The sequence below is a fragment of the Medicago sativa genome, chromosome 4 (assembly GCF_051527215.1).
Source record: "Medicago sativa cultivar Bolivia chromosome 4, Bolivia_mono, whole genome shotgun sequence".
NCBI lineage: Eukaryota > Viridiplantae > Streptophyta > Magnoliopsida > Fabales > Fabaceae > Medicago > Medicago sativa.
In genome coordinates this window covers 60,764,393-60,790,935 of record NC_140752.1, presented here as the reverse complement: position 1 = coordinate 60,790,935, position 26,543 = coordinate 60,764,393, and the positions used below count along the sequence as shown (strand labels likewise).

The window sequence follows — 26,543 nt, the reverse complement described above, 5'->3', positions numbered from 1 at the left end:
AACCATCCTGGTGAAGTTAAAATATAACAGTTGATATAATAATAAGCAAACTCAATTCTTATGTTAAAAACACAAATGTAGTTTTCAAGATTTAATATGGGTAACCGAATAATCAAATAGATTGACAAATAAACATATATTTATTTCTTCAAAAAAAAACATATATTTATTTAATTTTTTTGGTTAAAAATAAACCTATATTTATACTTAGACTCTATCATATTCATAGGAAGACTTCCATCAATTATATCATTTCAAATGTTTCATAGTTTGAATTGCAATTACACTAATATTGGTGATGCTCCTAGCATGTCTCATTTTATGATCCTTAAAGCTTTCTCTATAAAGATTCATCCTCTCAATGCTCCTAAGATCAAAGAGGTGTTGTGGTTCCCTCTAAGTTTACCTCTGGATTAGTGTAACATTGATGGTGTTGGTCATGGTAGTCTAGGTCCCGCTTCATGTGCAGGGACGGATCCAGACTTTAGGTGCATGTGGAGCTAAAATTTCAAATAAATAATACTCCCTCCGTCCCATAATAACTGAACCATTTGCAAAAAAAAAAAAAAAAGTCTCAAAATAACTGAGCCATTTCATTTTTCAATACAATATTAATTTCTTTTTTCCCTTTATAACTCTAATTAATACTACTTTCATCATTCTAATTCAATACTCCCTCCGTCCTAAATTATAAGAAAAAAAAACTCATTTTTTTGTCCCAAATTATAAGAAAAAAGATCAACTTTTATCGTATTTAATTATGTTTTTTCAAAACATTATCTTTTCCAAGGAAAAATTAAATGCAATGTGCATTCAATTTGCTCTCTTTTTCGTTTTCTCTATAATCAACTGCCAATGAAAATTGTTTTTACACCTTCCTATAAAACTTATTTCAAAGATAACACAAAAAAACTATGTTACAAACTACTATGTTTTAGTTTTCTTAATAAGTGTGATTTTTTTGTTGCTTATAATATGGGACCGAGGGAGTATATTCCACTTTACATTTATGATAGTGGAAAATACACCAATACTTAACAAGTGCACTTAAAACTATTTTTCTCTCTCCTTCATTCATACATTTTTCTTAATACATGTGAAATGAGTTTTTGGCTCAGTTAATACGGGACGGATGGAGTAATACAAACTATTTTTTTTAATCCACAAATATTATTACCTTATTGTTTGATACAATATATTACAATGAAAATCATCACCTATCCATTTGTTGAAAATGAGATAAAATGACATCATTGCTAATTGTTAATAGAATATCTCTTAGCCACTGATTACCCATTTTATTACATAGGTTACTCTTCCCAACTTTCATAACTAAAAAAACACGTTCAACACTTGCAGTTGCTACCGTGCGTGTGTGCTATATGTGTTTTATCTATTAAAAATAAAAAAATAAAAATAGGGAAAAGCATGTGGAGCTATAGTCCCATATAGCTCCAACATGCAACCGTCCCTGTTCATGTGGTGGTATTTTGCGAGATTACCAAGCTAATTTTCTTGGTTGTTTTGTTGGAAATTTAGGTCTTAATAAAAATAGATTTCATAAAACATGTTCAACAATTATGAATAAATAGCGGAAGCAAACAAAACATTGAACATGAATATGAACGGATCTTCGACATGTTTGATTTATCAAGAATATTAAGAATTAGGGTATTAGGAATACCTGGATAAAGCTTTCATATTCAGCCCTCTCAGCAACAACCAATAAACAAAGAGGAGATGTGATGATCTGAAACACAAAACAGGGTTAACGGCGGCTGATTTTGCTTCTTCATCAACCGGTATCTTTATGCCTCAAGTTCTCTTCAGATGGGGAGAAGAGAGTTTGCTGTGTACGGTGTATTGGGGACCATAGCCTCTTTTATATTGGATGGTCATTAGGGTTTCCCATTATTCCGTTAATGGGTCATTCGGACATCCACTCATTGAGTCCATATCAACTAATTAAATATTTAATTAATTATCCAATTAGAAATCTAATAGCCTTATTACTTAATTTGATCACTAATCAACTAAGGCTCACAATTGATAAATAGCTAATATAATTATTGTTACGATATTGCACACATAATGATATTGGAATATAATAAATAATAAAATATTCCAACAATCTCCCACTTGGGCTACATATCTTAATAATTATATCAAAAAATTTTAGGCACGCAAATGAATGTTATTTATCTTTAGATTTCAACTTTACAATCTGGTCCACCTCATACATTAATAATGGGACCACCGCGGTTGTCGTCACTGACGTATAACGTGACGGAACCCCGACGATCACCATATCAATGCACTTGATGACATAGATCAATATGGATGAGTGGCATGGAAATTTCATGCAATGTGATCTCTAAATCATGTCTATTTCCAACTGATCCAACTGAAAACTTTAGTGAGATCAAAACTGAAGTTAGCAAATTCAATATTTGCACAAAATGATATAGAAATGGTTATAACAATAATAACCTCATGAACTTTATTTCTGCAGAAAATCATAACATAAAGTCTGTATCGATACTAAAACAAAAGTATATAACATAAAATAAAAGAGACTCCCACTAATCCAAGACATCTTTAATGACAACAACCATATGAAAGACCTTAGGTGTCAAGTCTTTGATTAGTGGTATAGCTAGCATAAAGTTTGTCTCTACATGTTCTATCGTTCAACAACAATAATCTATAAGGCAATAAACTTTATAAAGGTTGTTGAATAACTATAAGATTGAATTATGTCACTATATAACTTGAGTGGTCTTTCGATACTTTTAACAATATGCAACCAAGTGACATAAATACTTACAGTCATTTCTTGAGATAGGATGTGTATTATCTACTTACATCCAAAAAACCAAAGTCTGACACAAAAATGATCTCCAAATTGTCAGATCTCTTATGTGAGCATAAGCTCTCTTGTTCTCTTTAAATAGTCCTTATGGTTGCCTTTTCAACAATTCAAACTTTGAATTGCTCAAGTATCTCTCAAACAATCTTATTATATATGCTATTTCCAAATGCATATATAATAAGAGATTTCATCACTAAGATCTTTCATCACTAACATTTATTAGAGATTTCTTGGTTTCACATGACAAACATTTATTATCGTTGACTAAATAAAATATAATTGACACGTAAAACTCAAATATAAATTTACTCCCACTGAACTTACTAAATCCATTATTCTCCATAATATTATCTCAAAACCAAATGAGACAATAACTTTATGAGAATTTGTGGTAACACTAAAGAGACAAATTTCTTAACTTATAAGTGGATATTTCATGACTTTGCAAACCATCTACTTTGTATCAATTGACACAAAAACTTTATTCAGTTGCACCATATTGTATCATTAATGTCACCATTAAGAAATACTCTATTGAAATCCATCTTATGCAGCTCCAAAATTATAATAAGCAAACTAGTATAATGACTGCTCTAATAGAGTCTTTCAATTAAACTAAATAGAATTTCTCTTTTCGGTCAATTCTTAATGACACTAGAAGCCATAGTTCTTGAGGGTGTTGAGTTTGATCTATATGAATTAATTTAATAACTTGATTGAGAGGAAAAACAATAATGTCCTCATGAGGAACCAAATATACTATAATAATAGTAACTATATGAATTAGTTTAGAACCAATTCTTCCTTATTCAATTTTGTTCTATTGCCATATCTCTCCCCCAAACTCAATATCCTCAAGAAAACTTAACAATTTATGTCTCAAAATTTCCTTAATTTGTGGGACGAAAAAATTTATAGTTTTCAAAACCTTAAATATTATAGAATATCAAAGGTCATAACTGAATTGACTCTAATAATTGAACTTAAAAGACACATTGAACCATCATTTGAAAATAAAACTCAAAATATGTTGATTTATTCAAAAAGAAATTAAAACAAAATTAATTCAAATAATGATTCACCAAATTGTCTTTTAAATATAAAAAAGCTAGTAACGATAATCAAAAAATAGTTCAAAAAATAAATAAAGCAATCTTTATTGACTTTGTCCATTCTAAATTAATATATCTTTCAATATCATTGGACTTAAGTCGGTCGAGACTACTTTTCTTTATCTGCCCTTATCTTTTGAGGTATTTTCCGAATGAGCACTATTTTATTTTCTCTTGCTTCAACTTTTCATTATTTGCACACTTTATGAATTGATCATTTAAATGATCATTTCTAACCGTAACTGTTATAAACTTAGTTGTGCAAAGAGAATACTAAATATTGAATTTTCGAACAAGTCATATGATAGTCGAAATTACTGAATTTTCGAATAAGTCATATGATAGTCGAAATTATAGTGTCTTAGCAAGATTAAATGTTTACATAATGTGCTCCTAACATTTTCTTTGCCTAATAATCTTAATGAAATACTTATTCTCCAATGAGAGCTTGTCTTTCTTTATATTGCTTTAAAAGCACCTTAATTAAGCAAGGAAAATATGACAAAAAATTTTGTCATCTTAAATAACACCTCTATTACATATGATATTTTAGCTTTATGATCTCACGTGACCTATGAGATTTGGGGTATACTCACTTGTCAAACTTGATTCTCACATTAGGTACTGAATTTGTGAGAGAATGTGAGTTTCATCACCCTTATCTAAGGTCTAGATCCAAGAACAATATTAATATTATTCTTTAATTCCTAAAAGTTAAAGCTTTAAGAGTTAAAAAATTTAACTCAAATTAACAGATACATAAAACTGTAATAGCTTAAAGAGAACAAGGGTAGCAAAAGTACTCACCAAAATACCTAGTGCATCATCAATATTAAGTCTTTAAACAATAACAATTTACTAGTGGTATTTTACAGCAATGAACAAACAATGACAATTTACTTTGACAAAGAATAAATTCTTATAATTGTCATATGTTTATCATAATATATGTGAATGTAAAGTCTTAAATATATAAATAAGTTTACACTCGCACAACATTATCACACATGTCAGTAAAATATTATAGAAATGTGCATCTTTATTTGTAAATAAAAGACCTTAACAAGATACCAAACACATCATTAAAACACAATCTTTGGATTGCTAAGAATTAATTGCAAGCGGTACTCTCAATGCAATGATCAAATATTGCCGATAAGTCCGGTCAAATAATGGTCACCTTTGGGCATCCCATTATTCACATGGATATAACTTTATAATCGACACATATTTACCCTCGCAAGTGCACAATTATCCGGCCAACGGTAATTTTTTTAAGGGAAGTCAAACGGTAAATTGTATTGTCTCAATCTCGTGGTCCAAATATATTATTCATCTATCTGCGAAAATAACATATTGTTTTAAAATAACTATTATTTTTTTTTAACTTTCATGACAATATTAATTTTTTTTTTCAATTGTGTGTTGTAATAAATATTACTTACATTACTTTTAGGGTAACGTTAAGTTGGAAGTAAAAAAAAATGAGGCGTTTTTCTATCCTGTGCAATATTATATGTTATGACAAAGTAAAAAATATATAAATTTGCATTGAAAAAATATATTTTAGAAATTTTTAGATATTAAAAGCATAATTTTTAAGATTGCATTTTTATATTTAGATTCTTAACATGTGCGTTTAAGAGCACAAGTTAGCATTTCATATATTTTTTTATAAATTCATAACTTCTACTTTTTATTTATGATAATGATAAATACAGAATCATAATTCATGATAAGAGTACTTAAATAAAATGGTTATTCTTTATTTCATTTATGCATTTTTTTTAATAAATAGAAAATGACAAAATAGGTTAATTAATTTCGAACAGAGAAAATAATATTTATAGCAGTGTTTTTGATAAATAACTAAATTGTAAATAGTTCTATTTACAGTGGCAATTTAAAACGCCTAAATCGTCTTCTTCTTCAACAAAAAAAAAAAGCCTAAATCGTAAATACTCTATTTAACTATAAATTCAAAGAAAAAAAAATCAGGTTTACGTGAGAAATGAAAGAAATATAACTTTTATTTTAGGGATGAAAGAAGTATAACTTCAAAGTAGCATTTGACGTTCGAAAAAATTTAAAGGGTTTAACCATTAGATGTAGGGTATATTTATTAAAATACGGCAAAGTCAAAAAAACCAAATAAAGAATCCAACATAAGCCGAGAAACTATATTATGAAAATTGCTCTTTAGGCACCAACACATTGCTCACATGCACCTCGAACTATCTAAAATATTCTAACGACAATTAATTACCGTTCGTTGTGGATAAATAGTTAATTACCGCTTCAGGAACGACGGTTAAGAGTGAGTCCCAGAGAAACACATTGTAGTGTCAGAAATTCAATTTTATATGTTTTGGACAATACTTCATTTTGGACACTACTTCCTACATTCATCCATTCAGTCATTCCTACATTCATTCATTCCTACATTCAACTATACATTCATTCATTTATACATTCTTTCAATCATTCATTCATAAATTCATTCATTCATAAAATTAGACACATATCATCGAAAATTCATTCGAAAGTGTAAATAATTGTTTACATAATTGCATATCAACATTCATCATTTACATCAAACCAAAAAGAAATGCAATAAAAATCATCTGAAGCCCATCCTCCTCCTTGAAACTTGATACTGAGTGACACACCAATGTCTCAATCCACAATATGCAAAATACAAGCACGTAGCTCTTCGAATGTTGTACCATTTTCCAACCCATCCACCGCCATGGTTCTAACATTCCTGATGATCTACAATGTGTCCAAAGTATCCTTAGCATAGTACTCCTCAATCAATACCTCCACATTTATCAGTCTAGGTTGTTCTCCCTCGACAGGGGGGAAGTATCTTAGGGTGAGATACCCACCCTCGACAAGGTGACTCCACCTCCGGACCCCTATCATCCTCGTATATTAGGATGTCTCGAAATGTTCTAAATATGCTCGTACTGCCTTTTCACCCACTCTGGCAAGTGGCAATGAACCTTCCCTTGATCACATTTAATCCATCCCGAGTGCCAGCATAAATCATCAAAGGATGTGTCTGATGATCACCATATGGACTAAATGAGCCGAGAAGCGTGTGGCATGTTAAAGGCATAGCATGGATGAACCACAAAATGTGTGGTATGTCTTAGGCATAAGATAGATGGTCAGTATATGGATATATATTCCTTTGATATGTTCCATAGCCTAAGCTTGAAAACAAACACAGATATAAAAACTCAAATATATATATATATAAAAACCTATTAAATTAATATATATTTTATTAAATTACAATTAATTACGTGAAATAGGGTAATGTATCAAGACATTTTTTTTGTGCCCTACTTTTTGCAAAAAAATCCAAAACTACCCTACTTTTCGGAAAATTGCAGAAATACCCTACTTTTTCAGACTTTCTGGTACCACTCCACTTGGAGTTGCTGGGTACCCTAAAAAGTGACAAAAAAATTTTCCTTATCGTACCCCTCTACTCCAAGTTGCGGGGTACTTTCCTTTTTTTTTTTTTGAATTTTTTTTAATACCCCGCAACATGGACTTGCGTTCTATTTTTGCCTTTTTTTTTAAAAAAAAATTTAAATACCCCTCTACTTGGAGTAGAGTGGTATAATAAGGACAAACAACTTTTCATGCATGGAAAAACGTTAATAATAACTTAATAATAATAATAACTTAATTTAAAAAAACTAATTAAAATTATATAACAAATAAAATACCATAAAATCTACAATTATTATGAAACATGTATTATTTCATCTACAATAAATACTTCCTTTCATTTTTCAATTTATCACACCATTTCAACTTATATTAATAATGTTAATTTAGGCATTAATAAAAAAGAAATTATAATAATAATCATAATATTTATAAAATAAAAAACATACGAAATACAATAAATATGAAATAAAGACTAGATTTCTACTGATGTCTAATATTAATGCGATCTTTGCGGGAATGACCAGGCATCCTACAAACAATGCATCTTCTCTCAGTTTCCACATCATCCATCTTGGTCCTAATGCGAGTAATTGGTGGACGACCTTTCTTTTCCCTACGCATGGACTTGTTGGGAACCACCTTCAGTCCTTCATAATCAGGCCAATATGTCTGGTGGTGAACCACGTCGAAGTGGATGTTGTATATGGCGTATACACACTCATTCGTGAATTTGTTATCGAAAAAAGTCTTGTAGTCGTGACGAAAGCTAGAACATGCTGCAATGACATGTGAGCATGGTAGGTGTAACGCTCTGAATCGTCCACAGTCACACCATTTATTTAGCTGGTTCACCTTGTATTCTCCCTTTGGTAATCCTTCTCTATGGTCGATGGTTTCACGGACGGAGAAGGTATACCGATCCCGGTCAAACTGAGTGACATGATGACTGTTGGATTTAATCACCTCATCCCTGAGATATTTCATGATGTTTTCTGAGAATGGCTCACCAGAATTTACCCTTGCCGTTGCCTCATGTCCTCTTTTAGCAAACAAGGCCGCCAACCTGTAATATGATGCTTTCACAATAGCTGTGATCGGGAGTCCTCGAATACCCTTATACATGTTGTTTTGTGACTCTACCAAGTTACTTGTCATGTGGCCCCATCGTCGACCATCATCATGTGATTGAGTCCACTTTTCTTTGGGAATGTTGTCCACCCATGCAAAAGCCTTTCGGTCTGCAACAGCGATTTCAGAGCGGTAGTATTCGAATGTTGGGATGTTCATGGCGTAACCTGCATTGTTTTGAAAAAAGTTAGATGTGTGTTCTTTAAACAAATAATATGTCGAATTTACAAGGAAAGAGATATAATTTTTACCCATGCCTTCAACTTTCTTCTTAAGTTCTCCATCCTTGAACGATCGCATAAAGTTTTGTCCAATGTGTCGGACACAAAACACATGGCTTGTCGGAGCATCGTGCCATCCATTCTGTGGATCATCATACGCGCTCTTTATCGAAACATGTCTATCAGAAATGAGGCATATGTTCGCATGTGGGGTGACATGCTGCCTTAGATTTTTCAAAAAAAAAAACTTCATGCCTCCTTGGTCTCGCCTTCCACGATTGCGAAAGCAATGGGAAATATCTTATTGTTCCCATCTTGCGCAACAGCTAACAATAATGTTCCTTTGTATTTACCATACAACCAAGTTGCGTCAATCTGGACAATTGGTTTGCAGAATTCGAAACCTAAGATGCACGGACGAAAGGCCCAAAAGAGACGTTTGAAGACAGTCTCATTGACCACTTCTGTTGATGGGACCGTTTGAAAATCAATAATTGTTGATGGGACCGTTTAATTTACTTATATATCTTCCCTATTTTTGATTAGGATGAAGAGGGTCAACCTCTAACCACTCGTACACGACAACACCAACAACCAAGTCGTTTTATTGACGATTATCTACGTCAAGCTGGATTTTTTGAGGTCACTCAAATAGGGCAAGTAGGGCGTTACAAAATTGACAGGCATATCATAACCGCTCTTGTAGAAAGGTGGCGATCCGAGACACATACATTTCATTTTCGAACGGGTGAATGTACAATCACTTTAGAAGATGTATATATGTTACTTGGCTTACCTTTTGGAGGGCAAATTGTTACGGGTCCTCCAAATCTTTCGTGGAATAATTGTGCTCAGCTGATGGGAATAACTCCTCCACCACACAAAACTGATGGTTTTACTCTCTTGTTGGCGTGGTTAAAGGATAATCTGGTTGATAATGACTTCAATGAACAATCGCCTCCGAAGGTAAAAATACAACACACTAGGAGGTACCTACTATACCTCATTGGAGGGTTCTTGTTTCCAAATACAACTGGATTATTTGTGCACAACTCTTGGTTGTATTTGTTAAGGGATTTTAATGAAACAAGAAAATATAGTTGGGGATCGGCAGTTTTGGCTTACCTTTATCGTGGCTTGTGTGAGGCGTCACGCCTAAACATAAAAGCTCTTGCTGGATGTCATTTTCTCTTACAAGTTTGGGGATATTGTCGGCTGAGTCATATCGCTCCGAGAAATGACAAACCACTCGAGTGGCCGCTAAGATTAAAGTAAGCATGGTCACTACATTTTTTTAATTAATTTCCTCGCATATTCTCACTTCTTATTAATGTTATTATATGGTAAATTAGTTACTAATTTTTTAATATCATTTCTTAGATGGACAGGAGTAGGTTCAAGATACTACGAGAATCCAAGCCACAACACTATAACTTACAGAAAACAGTTTGATGACATACTTGAACATCATGTAATATACCCTTGATTTTTAAATTATTCGTTTATATATATATATATATATATATATATATATATATATATATATCAAAATTGTTAAACGTACACTAAATCTTCTCTTTTGTTTGTGCCAGATTAAATGGAGACCATACAAGAAAGTTCCTCACAATGTGCCTGATGACTATTGGGATTGGACTGCAACAACTTACCTTATATGTTTTGACAAGGTAGAATGGCATCCAACTGATAGGATCATGCTCCAATTTGGTCTGCCACAAGAAATACCGGGGGCCCCAAAAGACATGCGGGAATTCCATGTGTTGGACAAACGGTACAAGATGTGGTACGAATCCAATGGTTTTCGCTTTCCGCAAGAGAGCCAACATTGGGACAATCGGCATCGTTATACTCTACCTCGCATGCGGCCAAGATCACTCACCCATACTCATGCGTATATTGAGTGGTTGACAACCACATGCAACCAACGTCTACGACAATTGACACAAAACCATCTAGTTTAGATCCAGACGAAGAAGAACAGCCGGAGCATCAACCTGAAATTCACAACGACCAACCACCAATTCATGATGATTTTTGGGATCATGAAATTTTTTCTCAACTACAAGATCATCAATCCCAACCACATACAACACAAAACAGTCATGGTTCTGTAATGTATGAATTTCTCGACACCCCCCAACAAAATATCATCCAACAACCACCATATACCACTCCGAGAAATGCATATGAGCCTTATTATCAGTCAACTTACCAACAAAATTCAATGCCAAACTTTGGTTACAATGACCCAAACCAAGCTAGCACGTCTAACAACAACTACTTCTCCTATAATGACCCAAACCAAGCTGGACCGTCCAACACCAATTACCCCCCTACAACAACCCACAATACCCAATGTACACCAACAACCCACCAACACCAACAAACCTACTATCTCACTTCTCTCCGGCTTCATTTAACTCCAATGAACAATTTCTGGATTTGGGATGGCCAACAAGGGAACACGATGTGTCGTTGTCGTTGGGTTATGGTAGTCAGGTACAATCAACTGCAGATAACAATGACGAAGACCAACACGACCCTCAAGTAAATCGTGGAAGACATCGTCAAAGACGAGGGTGTGGGACCGCAGGGCATTTATAATAATTGTAGATTTTATGGTATTTTATTTGTTATATAATTTTAATTAGTTTTTTTTAAATTAAGTTATTTTTATTATTAAGTTATTATTAACGTTTTTCCGTGCATGAAAGTTGTTTGTCCTTATTATACCACTCTACTCCAAGTAGAGGGGTATTTAAAAATTTTTAAAAAAAAAAAGCAAAAATAGAACGCAAGTCCATGTTGCGGGGTATTAAAAAAAATTCAAAAAAAAAAAAGGAAAGTACCCCGCAACTTGGAGTAGAGGGGTACAGTAAGGACAAAAAATTTGTCACTTTTTAGGGTACCCCGCAACTCCAAGTGGAGTGGTACCAGAAAATCTGAAAAAGTAGGGTATTTCTGCAATTTTCCGAAAAGTATGGTATTTTTGGATTTTTTGGTAAAAAGTAGAGCGAAAAAAAAAAATCATGTATCAACCCATCAACATTATATTGGGTTTAGTATCCTCAAACAAGTAATGATAGAAATAAGCTAATGTCACACCACTCCAATCAACTACTTGAAATGAATGATCTTGCATGTGAGAATTCGTTTCGGAATGCATTCACAATTGAGTCCTATCCATATTTTATTTGATGATGTGAACTGTGAAGCATGTTCTGACGATTAGTGACCATACCATACCACCAATAGTTCCTATGGCGCCGGCGTTAGAGCCGAAAAATAAGCATGATAGTGGGTGGGGGAAGCCTTATAATGCTTCAAATGGAGTCATCTTGATGGTAGCTTGGTAAGATGAGTTATACCAATGTTCAACCATAGGAACAAAACCCAATTTTTTGGAGTGTCACTCACAAAGTATAGAAGAAATGTTTCAAGAATTCGCTTGGTGACTTCAATTTGAGAAGGAGGAGGAGATTAGAGATAATGTCCCATTGACTCCATAGTGACCTTCAATTGGATTAGAATAAAACTATTTGAGAAAATATATTAAACAAGTCAGTGTGACGAGGAATAGAAAGACATGTGGAAGTAAAAAAGACCATGTTGGACGAGATTTTTAGATTTTGAATTGTCAGGTAGTTGAAAATTGAAATTGAATATTACTTTTTCCATCCTATCTAATTCTCATGCACCCTGTAAAATTTATAAAAATGTCCTTGGGTTTTTGGATTATAAAATCCGAAAACATCCGAAGTGAATTTGGATTCTAAAATCCGGACAATACTTATGTATAATCAGCCATCAGACTCTCTCACATTTCAGCAGTTTTGAGTTTTGCTTTTAAAAACAACAAAAAACTAAGTAAAAAATGTTAAAAACCAGTCAAATAAATTCATAAAAATACCACCAAAAAATTTTAAAAATTAAATAAAACTAATGCAATTTTTTTTTGGATTTTTATGAGAATATGAAAATTTTTAAAAAAAGGGTCTAACCGATGTAATTTTGGATTTTGAGGGGCGGAATCCCATAAGAAGTCCCTTCTACGGGAGTCTTGATCCTTGATTTTTGGAAAATGCTAGATATCAAGAATGATTTTATCAAGAAAGATTCAAGAATGACATGGCAGAATAATCACCCTTAGATTTCAGTCTTATTTATTAACCTTTCATAAAAAAAAAGAAAAATACATAACACCAACCACCCCATGATTTCCGGCAAGGCTGAGATTTTATTGGCTAACATTAATTTCAGGACAATTTCTTGATAAAACCTAAAGGTGATTATTCAGCCATATCATTCTTGAATCTTTCTTGATAAAATCTTTCTTGATATATAGCATTGCTCTTGATTTTTTTCTGATTTTCTAGAGAAGTTTCGGAGCAATCTGATCAAGTAGCCCGAAAACCCCAATTTTGACTAAGAACAACTAAGAATGACCCAAAACAGAAGGATGAGAGTTAGGAAGATTAATATTGTCCATAAAATGAATATCCATGTTACAAACATGTTTAGAATTTGTGCTGATACAATTCGGATCATATAATCCGAATTGTTTTTCACTTGAAAAAAATGGTGTTTTAGGGTGTGTTCGGATTATATAATCCGAAAAAATCATATAGCGCGCCTTATTTTTTGAGGGTTTCAGATTACAAAATCCGAAAAATCCAAAATTGTGAAAAACTCATTTTTTTCCACCCTAGGGTGGGAAAAACTCAAATTCGGATTACATAATCCGAAGGGCATTTTTGTAAAAAAAAATAGGGCGCATGAGAAACGGATAGAGTGGGAAAAGTAATAATCGTTGAAATTTGACAATAAGTATTTGGCCTTTTTCCCATTGGAACAATAGTTGCTTCTTTGCATAAATGCTCCAAAGAAGCAAGTAAGAATCCTCTTAAGGGTGTGACAGGTTGAGGTTGCAACCATTCTTGTATAACTTTTAATTTATCAGGATCAGTAGCAACTTCTGAATTAGAAATATTGTGTCCTAAATAAGCAACTTTGTTCACTCCAAACTCACATTGAGTAATCTTGGAAAAGAGTTGATCTTTGAGTTAATATTATCATAACTTGTTGAAGATGTGCCTAATGAGACTCCTAAGAAGAAATGTATATAAGTTTATCATCAACGAAGACTATTACAAATGTTTGAAGATAAGGACTAAGAATATCATTCATGGTGGCTTGAAATGTTGAAGGTTCATTAGAAAGTCCAAATGGCATCAGCAAGAATTTAAAATTTCCTTAAACTGTATAAAAAGATGCTTTGAATGCATCTTTAGGAGCTACCAAAATATGGTGGTAGATCGTAAATCTAGTTTGGAAAAAATAGTGATTATGTGAAGTTCATCAATAGTTGATATGGGAAACCGATCCTTGATGTTAACGGTATGAAAATTGCTCTTTTTCCTTACATTTTTACCCATTTCCATCAAGAATTTCCCCAAGCGCGAGTTAATTGCTGCTGGGTATCAACGGAAGTTAACTGCAGCTGACTTCCAACGGCAGTTAACATGCTCCGGTTTTAGGTATGCTAATGGAACAGCAATTCATGACAGAATTGTTTTTTTTTTTTAGAACCTAAACGTGCATTTTCTTTGCTGATCTTGTTGTTCTTTTGTTATCAGGAACATGGGATCAAAGAACATAAATCTAACAATTTATACATAACATAAATAGCTAGATTCTGAAACGTCGTTCCACATATATCACCTGTGGACCTTCAATGTTAGCTGGTGAAGAGAAAATGGTTCCATCACATTGAAAAAAATATAATCTCACACCATATCTCTTTCTTTTTGTGCCCAATATCACATTAAATTTAAATAATAAATTGTAGTTGTAATTACACAAACGTGGATGGAGGGATGCTAGTTTAACCGAAATGAAAAGCCCTCGAAACACGTTGTATTTAGCTATGAAGCTCTGACACATATATGAAGACCGAACGCGACAATGAAACATTGATATCAATAATAATTTAGAAAATAGAATAATTAAATGTAATCACATGTATAAGTTTTGTGTCACTGTCGGACTTGGACATGTCAGACATGCACATCTTCTATATAAAGTGTCAGTGCTACATAGCTACTTACTACTCGCAAACCGGTTGGTACCTCAACTTTGAGGGGCTTTGCCAAGTTTAAAAGTAAACATCCCTTTGTTTCTCCAGCAAATTGTTGGCCAGCATATTTCACTCTGGCCAACCTCCATGACTCAATTCATCTAAACTTTAAGTCTAGCGAAAGGTAAATTTCCTCGTTCCGATTATTCCTTCCATTCCATCACCAAATCTTTAGAAAACATGATAATCAGCTAAGCTAATTAACCCACAAAATCATGGATCATGTGCTCTCCAAATTGATGTCTAAGGTCTACCTCCTGCTGCAACTGATGTTGCTGCTGTTGTACACTTTCAACGCCGTGTCTGAGACCCAAAGTCAGCGATACGGATCCACGTTGATACGGCATAAAACCCATCACTGTTGAATCCATATTTGGTGTAATCTGATCACTTTCTAATTTAGACCTCTTCTCTTGAATATTATTAATCCATTGCTCTTCGTTTGTAATAACCTTTTCAACATTGTTATTGCCTGAAGATGACCCCATTTCCAAACACTGAAACTGCTTTTGCGTTCCGACTCTGCATGCCTCATTTTTATCATTGTTTTGATTCTGAGCTTCTGCTGTGCCTTTTGATTCAAGCATGTGTATTTCTTCAACCATTGGTTTCCATACACGGACTCGAGCGTTTATGAACCAATTTGATACCTATTATTTATCAGTTATTACATCGTTATTCCAGCAGTAAAAATTCACATACAAGTCGGAACTAATTTGCAATTTCCTCAACAAAATGACACATAATATTGTCTTCAAAAACATTCTTAGAAGGAGGGATAAAGATCACTTGCAGCGGCAAGGATCGCACATTGCAGTTATGCAATTTGGACCATCAAATCAAGATCAGACGGACTCATTTTTGTCGTAAAATTGAATTCAAATTGTCAAACTAAAAATGTGAGTCATCCATCTGATGGACGGTCCATATTGCTTAGCTGCAAATGGATTTCCATAATTCAAATTGCAGAAAATAGTAGTCTAGCTGCAAGTGGATTTTTGTTAGTACAATTTTTGACAAGAATAAAAAAAAATAAAAAACTTTGATTCAAGAATGAAAATGAAAACCAAAACAATCAAGGAACAATTATTGATTTGAAAACTTCGAAGTTTTGGGTTAGAATAATTTTAAATATTTGACCATTCAAGAGTGCAATTATTGATTTGAAAATCAAGGAACAATTAGAAGCCATCCAAGAGTGTATGTCAAATAGAAATTCCATCAAGAGAAATAATATAAAAATGAGTAAGTAGACCCCCACCTGGTTTCTTGATAGACCTGTTTGAGTAGCTAACATGTGTTTATCAGTGTCTGTAGGGTACCTGAAAATGAAATTGAACAGCAAAAGAAAAATCAAATTTAAATCCTTTTATTATATTCATAAAACATAAGATATATTGTTTTAGGAAAATTTCAATGCATAATTTTTTAGGGTGGGGGAAATTGGTCAGTAGTAGGCATCAAACTCTCTCCTTCATAATACTTTTTCATACAACATGGTTAAATATGGTATTAGGGTTTTGTATAATGTGCTCATGTAAAATAATCTTGCACCGTGCGCAAGTGTTTTTTACTATTTGATCAATAAATCTCATCACAAAAACTAAATTGCGCATTTATTGATCTAATAATAAAATTAACTTGTGCATGATGCAAGATTTATTTCACTTGGGCATTATAGAATTGGTTTCGTTTTAGTCCTTATAAAATTAACTCGTTGTTCTTTGACCTTACAATAATTTCTACAATTTACAAAACTACATGTAGGATTAAAAAATTTTGTAATTTGTAGGAACTAAAAAGTGTGTAGAGTTAACAAAAAATAAAAGAAACTCAAGACAATTATAAAGATTGAAAATATATTAGTTTAAATGCATTTTTGATCCCCTATTTTAAAAAAGTCAGAAGAAGAAAAAAAGTGAAGTTGAGGACCAAAAAACATTTTTTAAAATGGGGACTAAAACATTGTTTTTTTGAAAATATGGAGAATAAAAATGCATATAAGCCAAACATATTTAATCCGTACATACTTATATAATTAAAAAGTTTATAAAGTGAGAGAGTGACAGAGAAAACATACGGATGAAGAAAATGCTCAAATAACCAAGCTTTAAGAATTGCCACTGATCTTTCAGGTAACCCTCTCTGGGGCCTCCAAACATGCTGTTGTTGAGGTTCAACAAAGTCTACATTACTATTCCCTCCAGATTTGTTCTTTTGTAAGCTATGGTGATGATTCATGCATCTTAGCCTTGTCATATTATTATTATTATTATTACTGTCAAATTTATTACTGCTACTTGTGGTTGTTGGTAGTATTGAAAAGTCCTCTCCTAATACTTGACATGTAAGTTTGAGTTGATCTGTGATAGCATTTTTAAGGCATCTGAAGTGTCTTGATAGTGACTTTAGAGCCAATGAAATGTATGGTGTAGCTGAACTTAGACCAGCTACTGACTCAAATGATGAAACCACCATTTGCATTTGTTGATGGTATTGCTTGTACCTTCTTGTAACCTATATCAATTCAACATTACTATCAAGACCATTTTTCCAACTATATATAGTATATTCTATGTATACAATATTTTTGAACAAATGTAGAATGCTAACCACATGAACAATCGGACATCAGACATGACATTAACACTAGTAATAATTTGAGAAATAAACTGATTGAGTATATAATCGCATGTGTCAATGCGGTGTAACTCGATTTTGAAATGATTTTCAATGACCGCATGATACACTTTATAAAGTGATTCTAAGGTAACTAATATAACCAACTTGAAATTAATCCGATACAACTAAATTTTAACGACCTTAAACAATATTAAACTAATTTTAACATATCTTCAACTACATCTAACACATCGACTAAAACAAATTTTCGGTATGAAGTGTCGGTGCTAATGCTAACAATAATACAACCAAGAAATTGGTCAAGACAACAAGTAGTATTCCTATTGCATCAGATAATCTACTGTTTAGCACAAAAAGTAATTTGAACTTTTTGAACAGAAGGTGTAAATTATTAAGGAACTTCATTATTGTTTTATTTAATTTTTGTCTTTCACTTTTTTCTCTCCCCTATGATTTGTGTTCTTTCTATTCATCATATATTTATACATTCATCTCGAGGTAAATAAGAAAGTTCTTTATACTACCAATAAGGAAAGTTATGTAATAATGTAAAAAATTTAAAGTAAGTGAAACCATGCACTGTAAGAACACTATTGCCACATCAATAACAATCACTACAATATTTCATAATTATTGAGTTGTATCAACTTACAAAACATGATGAGAATTTTATACTATTATAACAACCACAATTATTATATTAAAGTAAAAAAATATTAAATATGTTCTGAAGTAGCAAGATGACATAAAGTAAAAGCTGTAATAATGCCAATTTGAGTTAGCTGATGCAACTAGGTAGGGTATTCCCTAAAAACTTTTTTAGAGTTTTGAACAAAGTACTTTTAGAAAATGAATAGACACAGTTGAAGGGTTCCAAAAAAGCAGGGTTCCACTTTGGTGCCATAGTTGTGTGCCATTGGTGTCATTGGTGCCATCTCCACCACACACACACATCACACACACATCCCCACACCCATCAACACACATCAACGGCCAGGATTGCACCAATGGCACCAATGACACCCAAGCAATGTCATGGAAGTATTTTCCAAAAAAGCATTCTTGTTTGGGTTTTGGACCATTAGCATGATTTATAAATAACTGGACAAGATCAGAATCACTGTTTGCTTAACTTTTCAGCAAGAAAGATTGAGTTTATTCATTTCATCATTCTTTTCATTGCCTTAAAGCTCAGCCACATCTTGTGGTGCACAACTGCAATTACAGCCATAATATAAAGGTTTTAGAGATTTATGCAACGACATTGCAACCGCGATAACGGCCACATCAGCTGCGTTAAGCTGTATTACAAAATCTTAGTTAACCAATACTCTTCTCCATCAAACTAAGTACAAAACAAAACTAATTTGGTACGAGGAAAAGTGGTTTGATCTTAATCTGTTTGAATGTATTAAGAATAGAGTTTGAACTTGGAAGCATTTCCTTTGGAATATTTAACACAAAGTAATAGAAGAATCTGCCATGGGATACTTCAACATCTAATACCTACGAAACATAGACATCGACACTACACAGACGACACCTACACTGACACCAGTAATAATTTGAGAAAATAGATTTGATTGAATGTAATTTATGTGTCAGTGTTGTGTTGGTGACCTCTGAGTACAACATCATTCTGAAATGTCGGTACTACGCATGTAAACCAGTGCACAGTCCATATATGGATTAATTTGTATCACCCATGTGAATAACATACATAATTAAACTCTAGTAAGAAAAAAAAAAACTTGTGTGAATTGCAATTGAAGGATGTCAAATATGTTTCTTAGAAAGCAAAAGAAAATGTACAAACCAGTTGTGAAACATGGGAATACTCCAAGCCATAAACAAAACACTTAGAAAAATGGGAAACAATTGCACGACATGGTTGGTGCAATTTATGTCAAACCCCACACAGTCACATCCAAGACCAAACCTAAATACAATCAACATTCACCAGAAAATATCCATATGATTTGAGAAAATTTGTTCCTCAAATACCAAATAACCAACACCACAATGTCAAATCAAAGCTAAGCTGTTTTACCTCTTATGTTATTATGTCCAACCCCACAGACAGAAAATAGAATAAAGATAAAACAAACTAGGAAAGATATCAATCTACCATTTCAATCAATCCTTTTAAAAGCATCCATGTGAGTGTGTGTGTATATTGGTCGGACAATGCTATATTTCTAGAAAAAAAACATCAAGAATTCTTCAAGAATAAAGAGCAACCAATCACAATGCACTATTTGCCACAATTCAAGGAGGTGTGGCTGAAAAATAGGAAGTAGACAATTAAATCATGCAATTAAAACTTGCCACATGTGTCTTGAAAAATTCTTGATGCTATTTTTCTAGATAAATAGCATTTTCCATATTGGTCTCTCACAATATATATTGACTCCAACAATGATTCCAAATTAAGGGGCTAAAATAAATTATTTTGGTCCCTCACAAATTTCTTTTGACCCGATTTAGTCCCCGATAAAAAAATAAACTGACATTTTTGTCCATAAGATAAATTAATCCTCATTCATCATAATAGAAAGAGACTATTTGTTATGAGTATTAAAATGTTAGAGACTAGTTTAAATTTCAATTTTTTAGGAGACTAATTTGGGCTGGGAGAAAATTGAGAAATCAAATTGGGTCTTCGCCTATAAATTACTGTTTGACAAAATTACACATTCAAGAACGAAAAACATTTTTATTTAACATATAAATAAATAACTTGTTAATGATATTCTAAACTAATTTGGTAAATTTACCTTTTGTATCCCACAAAACTAGGTAATGTAAATGGATTAGAGTAACAATGGAAATAAATTACATTTGAATAAAAATACCCCTATGTGATGAAATATAAGCAAAGGTACTAATTAATGGTATTAGAAGTAGATGAGTGTTATCAAGTATCAACATTCTCTTTGTAACATTATTTTAAGACTCGCTCTTTTATTGAGTGAAACTCACGTGGATCTCACGTTTTGGAAATGGATCATGTATAAAGAGATGAGATCCGCATGAGTTTCACCCAATAAAATAGTAAATGTTAGATAAAATATTTTTAGCATCTATCATTAGAAGTATTAAACTATCCTTTGTTGAAATTTTTTGCCAAAATACTCTTATTTCACACCTTTTTTTTTTTTTTTGTTTTCACGAATATGCAGAGATCAATATTTTTATATTCTCTATAAAATTTTCGACTGTTCAAATTTAGTCCCTATATAAATTGTTTCCAATTTATTTTGTCCTTATTTTGATTTGATAGATCTATATAGTTCTTTTATCCCCTAGGAGGGATAATAGGCACTCATTTTTCTACACATTTTGAAAATGGAGACTAAATTTGAATAAATTTATGTATGAATGAAACTCTAAAAGTTGTGATTTTACAGGGACTAACATGCAATGAGTTAGAGTATTTCTTATATTGTCATTTAATATATTGTTTTATTTATAAAAAAACATATTCGATATGGTAAATTTTCGAATAATAAAAACAAGACCCAAGATTTCAAAAGAAAATGAGAAGTACAAGAAGTTCTATGATAAACTTTGAACACAAACTAACAATGCAAGAATAACATAATGGGACAGAATGGCATGCTATAGCCACCCCCACCCCCAAAACCTAAAAATAAATAAAAATCTGAATATATATCAGAAACCTAGATTTGCAATAATAGTAAGTCAAAAAATTAAGAACTTGTTTCCAATAAAAAATTATATATTGGTAGGAGAATAAAAGCAGCATTACCAAGAATAGAAATCCAATATCAGACAAAAAAAAATTCTTTTTCTAATAAACCACATCAGACCAATCTAAGAAATCCATAAGCTACAAACTTAACCATGTCTTGAAAAAATATACCACATGATAATACAATTTTGTCTTTGCTTATTCTCTGAACATCAAACCTAGCTTCTTCTTTTTTTTTTTTTTTAACTTATGTATATATTTTCAATTAAACTTTTAATGACCTTTGAATCAACAGTAAAAGACAGCTACATATACTATTAACAAAGCATTTGACCTTTTTTTAAATTAAAACAGTAAATAACAGTAAGTTCCTGACAGACATTAATTAAGTTACAATAAATAACATACAAAAAGAACTTAAAAAAGTAAATAAAATCATACATAAAATAAAGGGAAATGCTAATTTGTGTACTTAATGCATAAGTTAATGTTTCAATAATATAAATTGTTTATTGGAATATGTGCATTTTATTTAATCTTGAACTTTTTAATGAATTGAATGCATAAAATTTTAAAAAATATTTCTTCTTTTAAATTTTTTAATATATTCCCTAAGGGCAAGAGTTAACACTACGCTAGAATAAAACAGACTACAAGGGTTACATGAACAGTGAAGAAAACAAACCTCATCGTGCATGTACAGTAATTGAGCCTTATTCTTTTGGCACTCTGGTCGAGAAGAAGAAGAAGAAAGACAAAAGTTATTCCCAATTCCTCCATCACCACCACTATTCTCTTTCTCTTTTGAACCATACAACATTGAAGATGAACCACCTGAATTACTACTACCTTTTGCAGAAACTGCACTTTCATCAACACCACCAGAGCTAGAACAACCAACAACATCTCTAGAAACCCATCTTGGAACATTGTTATTATTATTATCAAAGGATTTAACAAAGCAACAACATTCTTCTAACAACTCTTGACAAGGTTTCAAATACCTTGAATTCTTCAAAATTGTTGCATAGCCAGTAAATGGTCCAAGTGGACCAACATTCCTTAAACCACTACTACTAGTAGTACAGTCCCTAGAAATTAGTGTTGTTGGTTTCACAGCATTTAAAGAACTTTGTTCAAAATTCGAAGATGAAGTTGAGGGTTTGGATTGTGAATTTGATGAAAGTGACAAGGATAAACCTTGAGGATTGTAATCAGTAAAGAAAGAATTCATGTTGTTGTTTTCAACAGTTACACCTCTATTTGTCCACAAATTTGCTTGATTTTCATGAAATACAGGTATAATAGGATTATGACTATTCCCACCTCCCCAAATGCCATGATGATTCATTAAAGAAGCCATTTCTGAAGTACTATGTGAACTAATGGATGTTGAAGACTTGAAAATATCAGTAGGCAAGAAAGAGTTGGAATTGGTTTCATGATTTTCATAATAATAATTTACCCTACTGTTACTTGATTCAGCTAGTTCATGACAATATTCCAAAGGGTTTCTGTGTAAAGGATTTGAAGGTGATGAAAAACTATTTATCATTTGACTAGATGAATAAAGACCTTCATGATCATGATCATCAAGCATGTTGTTGTTGGCATTTCTGAGATGAAGAAGATCCAAGTTATTGAAGCCTGCAGGTTGTGGTGTTTGGTGTAATGATAACAATTGTTCAATGTTGTTGTTAGGAAACTCTTGATTCTGGATCCTCAATTTGTCTCTCCTAATTTGTTGTGCAACATGCAATTGATCTGGCCTCATTCCAAATTTCCAACTACTATACTTAAGGCCTTTCAAAGCTGAAAAAAAAAATAACACAAAATATTAATATTAATATAAATCATAATTAACAATTAAATAATAATAATATTATGGATTTAATGTAAAAAAAACTGCATACATACATCTGACACGAGTCAATATATTATTAGATGCATCTGTAAAACTTTAATAGTTCAAATATAACTTCTACCTTTGATTCTCCGGTAATCAAAACCAAAGAAAACTCGAGCGTTAAGAATTTGGATCCTCTACAACCGACTTTATGGTATCGTCTAGCACCGAAATTAGTGTAATTTCCTTCCAATTAACCTGTGTTATATATATGTCGGTAGCAATGAAGATGTAGCACACCTGAAGAAGAAGACAAAAACAAGTTGTTAAGCTTTAGCATATACGGTATGAGTAAACCCTAGCTAGCCCTTGATCTCTCTTATAACAACTCAAATGGATCTAGTTGTTGGGTTTTCAAAAAAAAATAAAAATTTGATAGAAGGTTTTCAAAAAAATTAACCAAACCACTCACATCTAGTATATTCACAAGTTACAACTATATATATATATATATATATAATGAGAATCAAAAAAGAAACTTCTTAGATTACCTTGGTGGAAGATAGATTCTTGTTTGTGTGGAGGATAGATAGGAAATGGAAGTGGGAGGAAGCAAAGCAAGGTGTGAAAGAAAAACAATGATTGCTAAACTGATATTCATCCGTTAGCTTTCAAGTCTAAATTAACGTCAACTCAACTTTTTTGTTATTTACTGCACTTAATTTTTTGACAAAATTTACGCTTTGTTCAGAAGCTGAGGAAATGTGTGACGTTTTTGTGACTCGTGATTCGTGAGTGGGGTGAAACTCCAACATTTGTGGTCCCTTTGATGGGAACTCTGAATTGGTTCCTTACTTTTTTCCCTTTTCTACTAATTTCTCATGTATGTAATACTACCTCCATCCCAATTTAATTGACACAATTTTGTTTTTCACACATATTAAGAAAAATGTATAAATAAAGGGGAAAATGGAATATATTGTATTAGGAATGATAAAAGTAGTATTTAGTGTTATATTGTATTGGGAATGATGAAAGTTGTATTGAAAATTGAAATGAGTCAGTTATTTTGGGACACTTTTTTTTAGAAAATGGGTCAGTTATTCCGGGACGGAGGGAGTATATGTTTTCCATTCTGTCCTTTAATTGTCACGTTCCCACACTAATCATATTTATGTTATTTTTTCACTGCAAAAACATATTATGATATTAAGGTACAAATGTTTGTAACAAAATCTATTAATTGAATCCAACATATAAGAAAAGGTTCATCTCGAAAACCTAGTCGAGAGGTTTAGTTGCATATGGCAACCAATATCATAACAAAACAATTGAAAAACATATGCTAGACAGAATAAGAGGAGGAGGAAAATCTTCTGCCTTGACGCTTTGATGCTCGACCCTTGCCTTATATCGCTAGCTTTCTGAATGAATAAAAATATTTGCAAGGGTCTCTATTTATAGTGCATCATTACTTAGGTTTTAAGTGATAGGAGTTGGCTTTTTCCACCAGTCCAGCTTGAAAAACTAGCAAAATAGGATTTTTGCCTACAGCCATGTGCACGGCCGCATGATGCGACAAACAGGGATGCATGATGTAACACCCTGTTTTCCCAACATAAAAATATCACATATAAATCAGAGTCATTCAACATGAACGGAATGTTACACTTCTTAAAAATCATAAATGGAATAAATAACAATTCATCCTTCATAAATTGGTCAACATAAATATTCAAAAACTTCGCAGCGGATTTTAATTCAACAACATAATTAGTCTTGGCATGAAGGCCTCATCAAAACATCTCGTAATAATCCAAAAACTAAATCATAGTCATGTAAAATCATAAGCAGTACGTAAGGAATAGAAAATAGCCACAAAAGTTCCCATCCCGTTACGTATCAGAGCACCTAAAGACACAGTGAGAGATAGCCACTCACGATAGTAATCAACAGCTACTTATTCTCGATCACCGGCAAGTTACTCATACGAAGAGCAACATTTCCAAGCAGAAGGGGTGAGATTCACAAACAATAATGTTAAGCATATAATTCAACAATTATATTTAACAACATAAACATCATCAACATATCATAACAATGGTCATGTAGCATCATTATCATCATCATTATCATCATTATTATCATATTCTTCAAAAAAAAAATCATCATCATAATCAACTTCATAATCAACATCAATATCAACTTCATAAATCAACTTAACAACTTGACTCGACAATGCAACTTAACTCGACTATGCAACTCTATCATTTTACTCATGCATGTGGTACCATTCTAGGGCATAAGCCCTCGTCGCTTTTGAGCATAAATATACTCCTAGGGCATGAGCCCTCGTCGCTATTGAGCAAAAGCTCCTGGGGCATGAGCCCTCGTCTTTATTGAGCAAAAGCTTCTAGGACATGAGCCCTCGTCTTTAAATGAGTATGCATGGACTCAATATCTTACAACTTAGACAACATGAACGTCTTATACGACTTCAATGTATTTTTTCAAGCAATATTGGCATATTGTTGGTGATGATGTTTTTAACCTTGTCCAATCTGCCTTCCAAACCGCCCACCATTTCCGAAACCCTTATCGCCCTCATCCCTAAAGTTGACCCTCCATACACCTTCAAAGATTTCCGACCCATTAGCCTATGCAACATCACCTACAAAATCATCACCAAAGTCCTTGTTCATCGCCTTAGACCTATCCTAAATAATATTATTGGTCCCTACCAAAGCAGTTTTCTGCCTGGTAGGGGCATGTTATACCCTAATTTTGGACCTAAAAAATACTAATCAATTCTTCTTTTCTTGCATTTCAAGTCATTTGATATGTCTCTGATCAGTTACATCTTTCTCTGCATTTTATTTCAATGTTATTTGCAAAATTCACATGAAAGGGTATTTTAGTCATTTCCTGCATTCAATTCATTTTAATCCTTGAAAATTGTTTGAGTCTTTTAAATTGGTTTGTATAAGTCCTTGTTTCAATCTCATGTCAAAATTCATTTCAGAAAATATTCAGTTGAGTCATTTTTTAGTCATTTTAGCCCCTAGGGGCATTTTAGTCATTTCATATGTTAAAATTCTTTCAGTCTTTTAAAATTTTGTTTGAGTCTTTTCAAGTAGTTTGAATAAGTCTTTGTTTCATTCTATGTCAAAACCCTTTCCAAAAATTGCATTTGAAGTCATTTTGAGTCAGTTTTGCCCCTAGGGGCATTTTAGTCTTTTCATGTGTTAAAACCCTGTTTAAGTTCTAAAATTTGTCTCTGAGTCTTTTAATTTGTTTGAATAAGCTCTTGCTTTAATCCCTTGTTAAAAAATCATTTTAAAATTGCATTTGAGTCGTTTTTAGTCGTTTTAGTCCCTAGGGGCG

General features: G+C 32.5%; 2 protein-coding genes and 1 pseudogene across 2 annotated transcripts; 1 reads left to right on the top strand and 2 right to left on the bottom strand.

Annotated features, from left to right (window-relative positions):
- Positions 1-7,932: 7,932 nt before the first annotated feature.
- Positions 7,933-8,739, bottom strand: LOC146930370 (uncharacterized). Its single transcript, XM_085707545.1, has one exon. The coding sequence runs from the start codon at positions 8,737-8,739 to the stop codon at positions 7,933-7,935; it is 807 nt and encodes a 268-aa protein (XP_085563671.1).
- A 1,677-nt stretch (positions 8,740-10,416) lies between these two features.
- Positions 10,417-11,423, top strand: LOC146930369 (uncharacterized; annotated as a pseudogene).
- Positions 11,424-14,619: 3,196 nt separating this feature from the next.
- Positions 14,620-23,811, bottom strand: LOC146930368 (BEL1-like homeodomain protein 8). Its single transcript, XM_085701915.1, has 6 exons — positions 23,711-23,811; positions 23,299-23,459; positions 21,999-23,125; positions 17,036-17,472; positions 16,217-16,277; positions 14,620-15,605 (listed from the first exon to the last, which is right to left on the bottom strand). Exons 3-6 carry the CDS (start codon positions 23,085-23,087, stop codon positions 15,156-15,158), a joined length of 2,037 nt encoding a protein of 678 aa, XP_085558041.1. The 5' UTR covers positions 23,088-23,125; positions 23,299-23,459; positions 23,711-23,811; the 3' UTR covers positions 14,620-15,155.
- Positions 23,812-26,543: the final 2,732 nt, after the last annotated feature.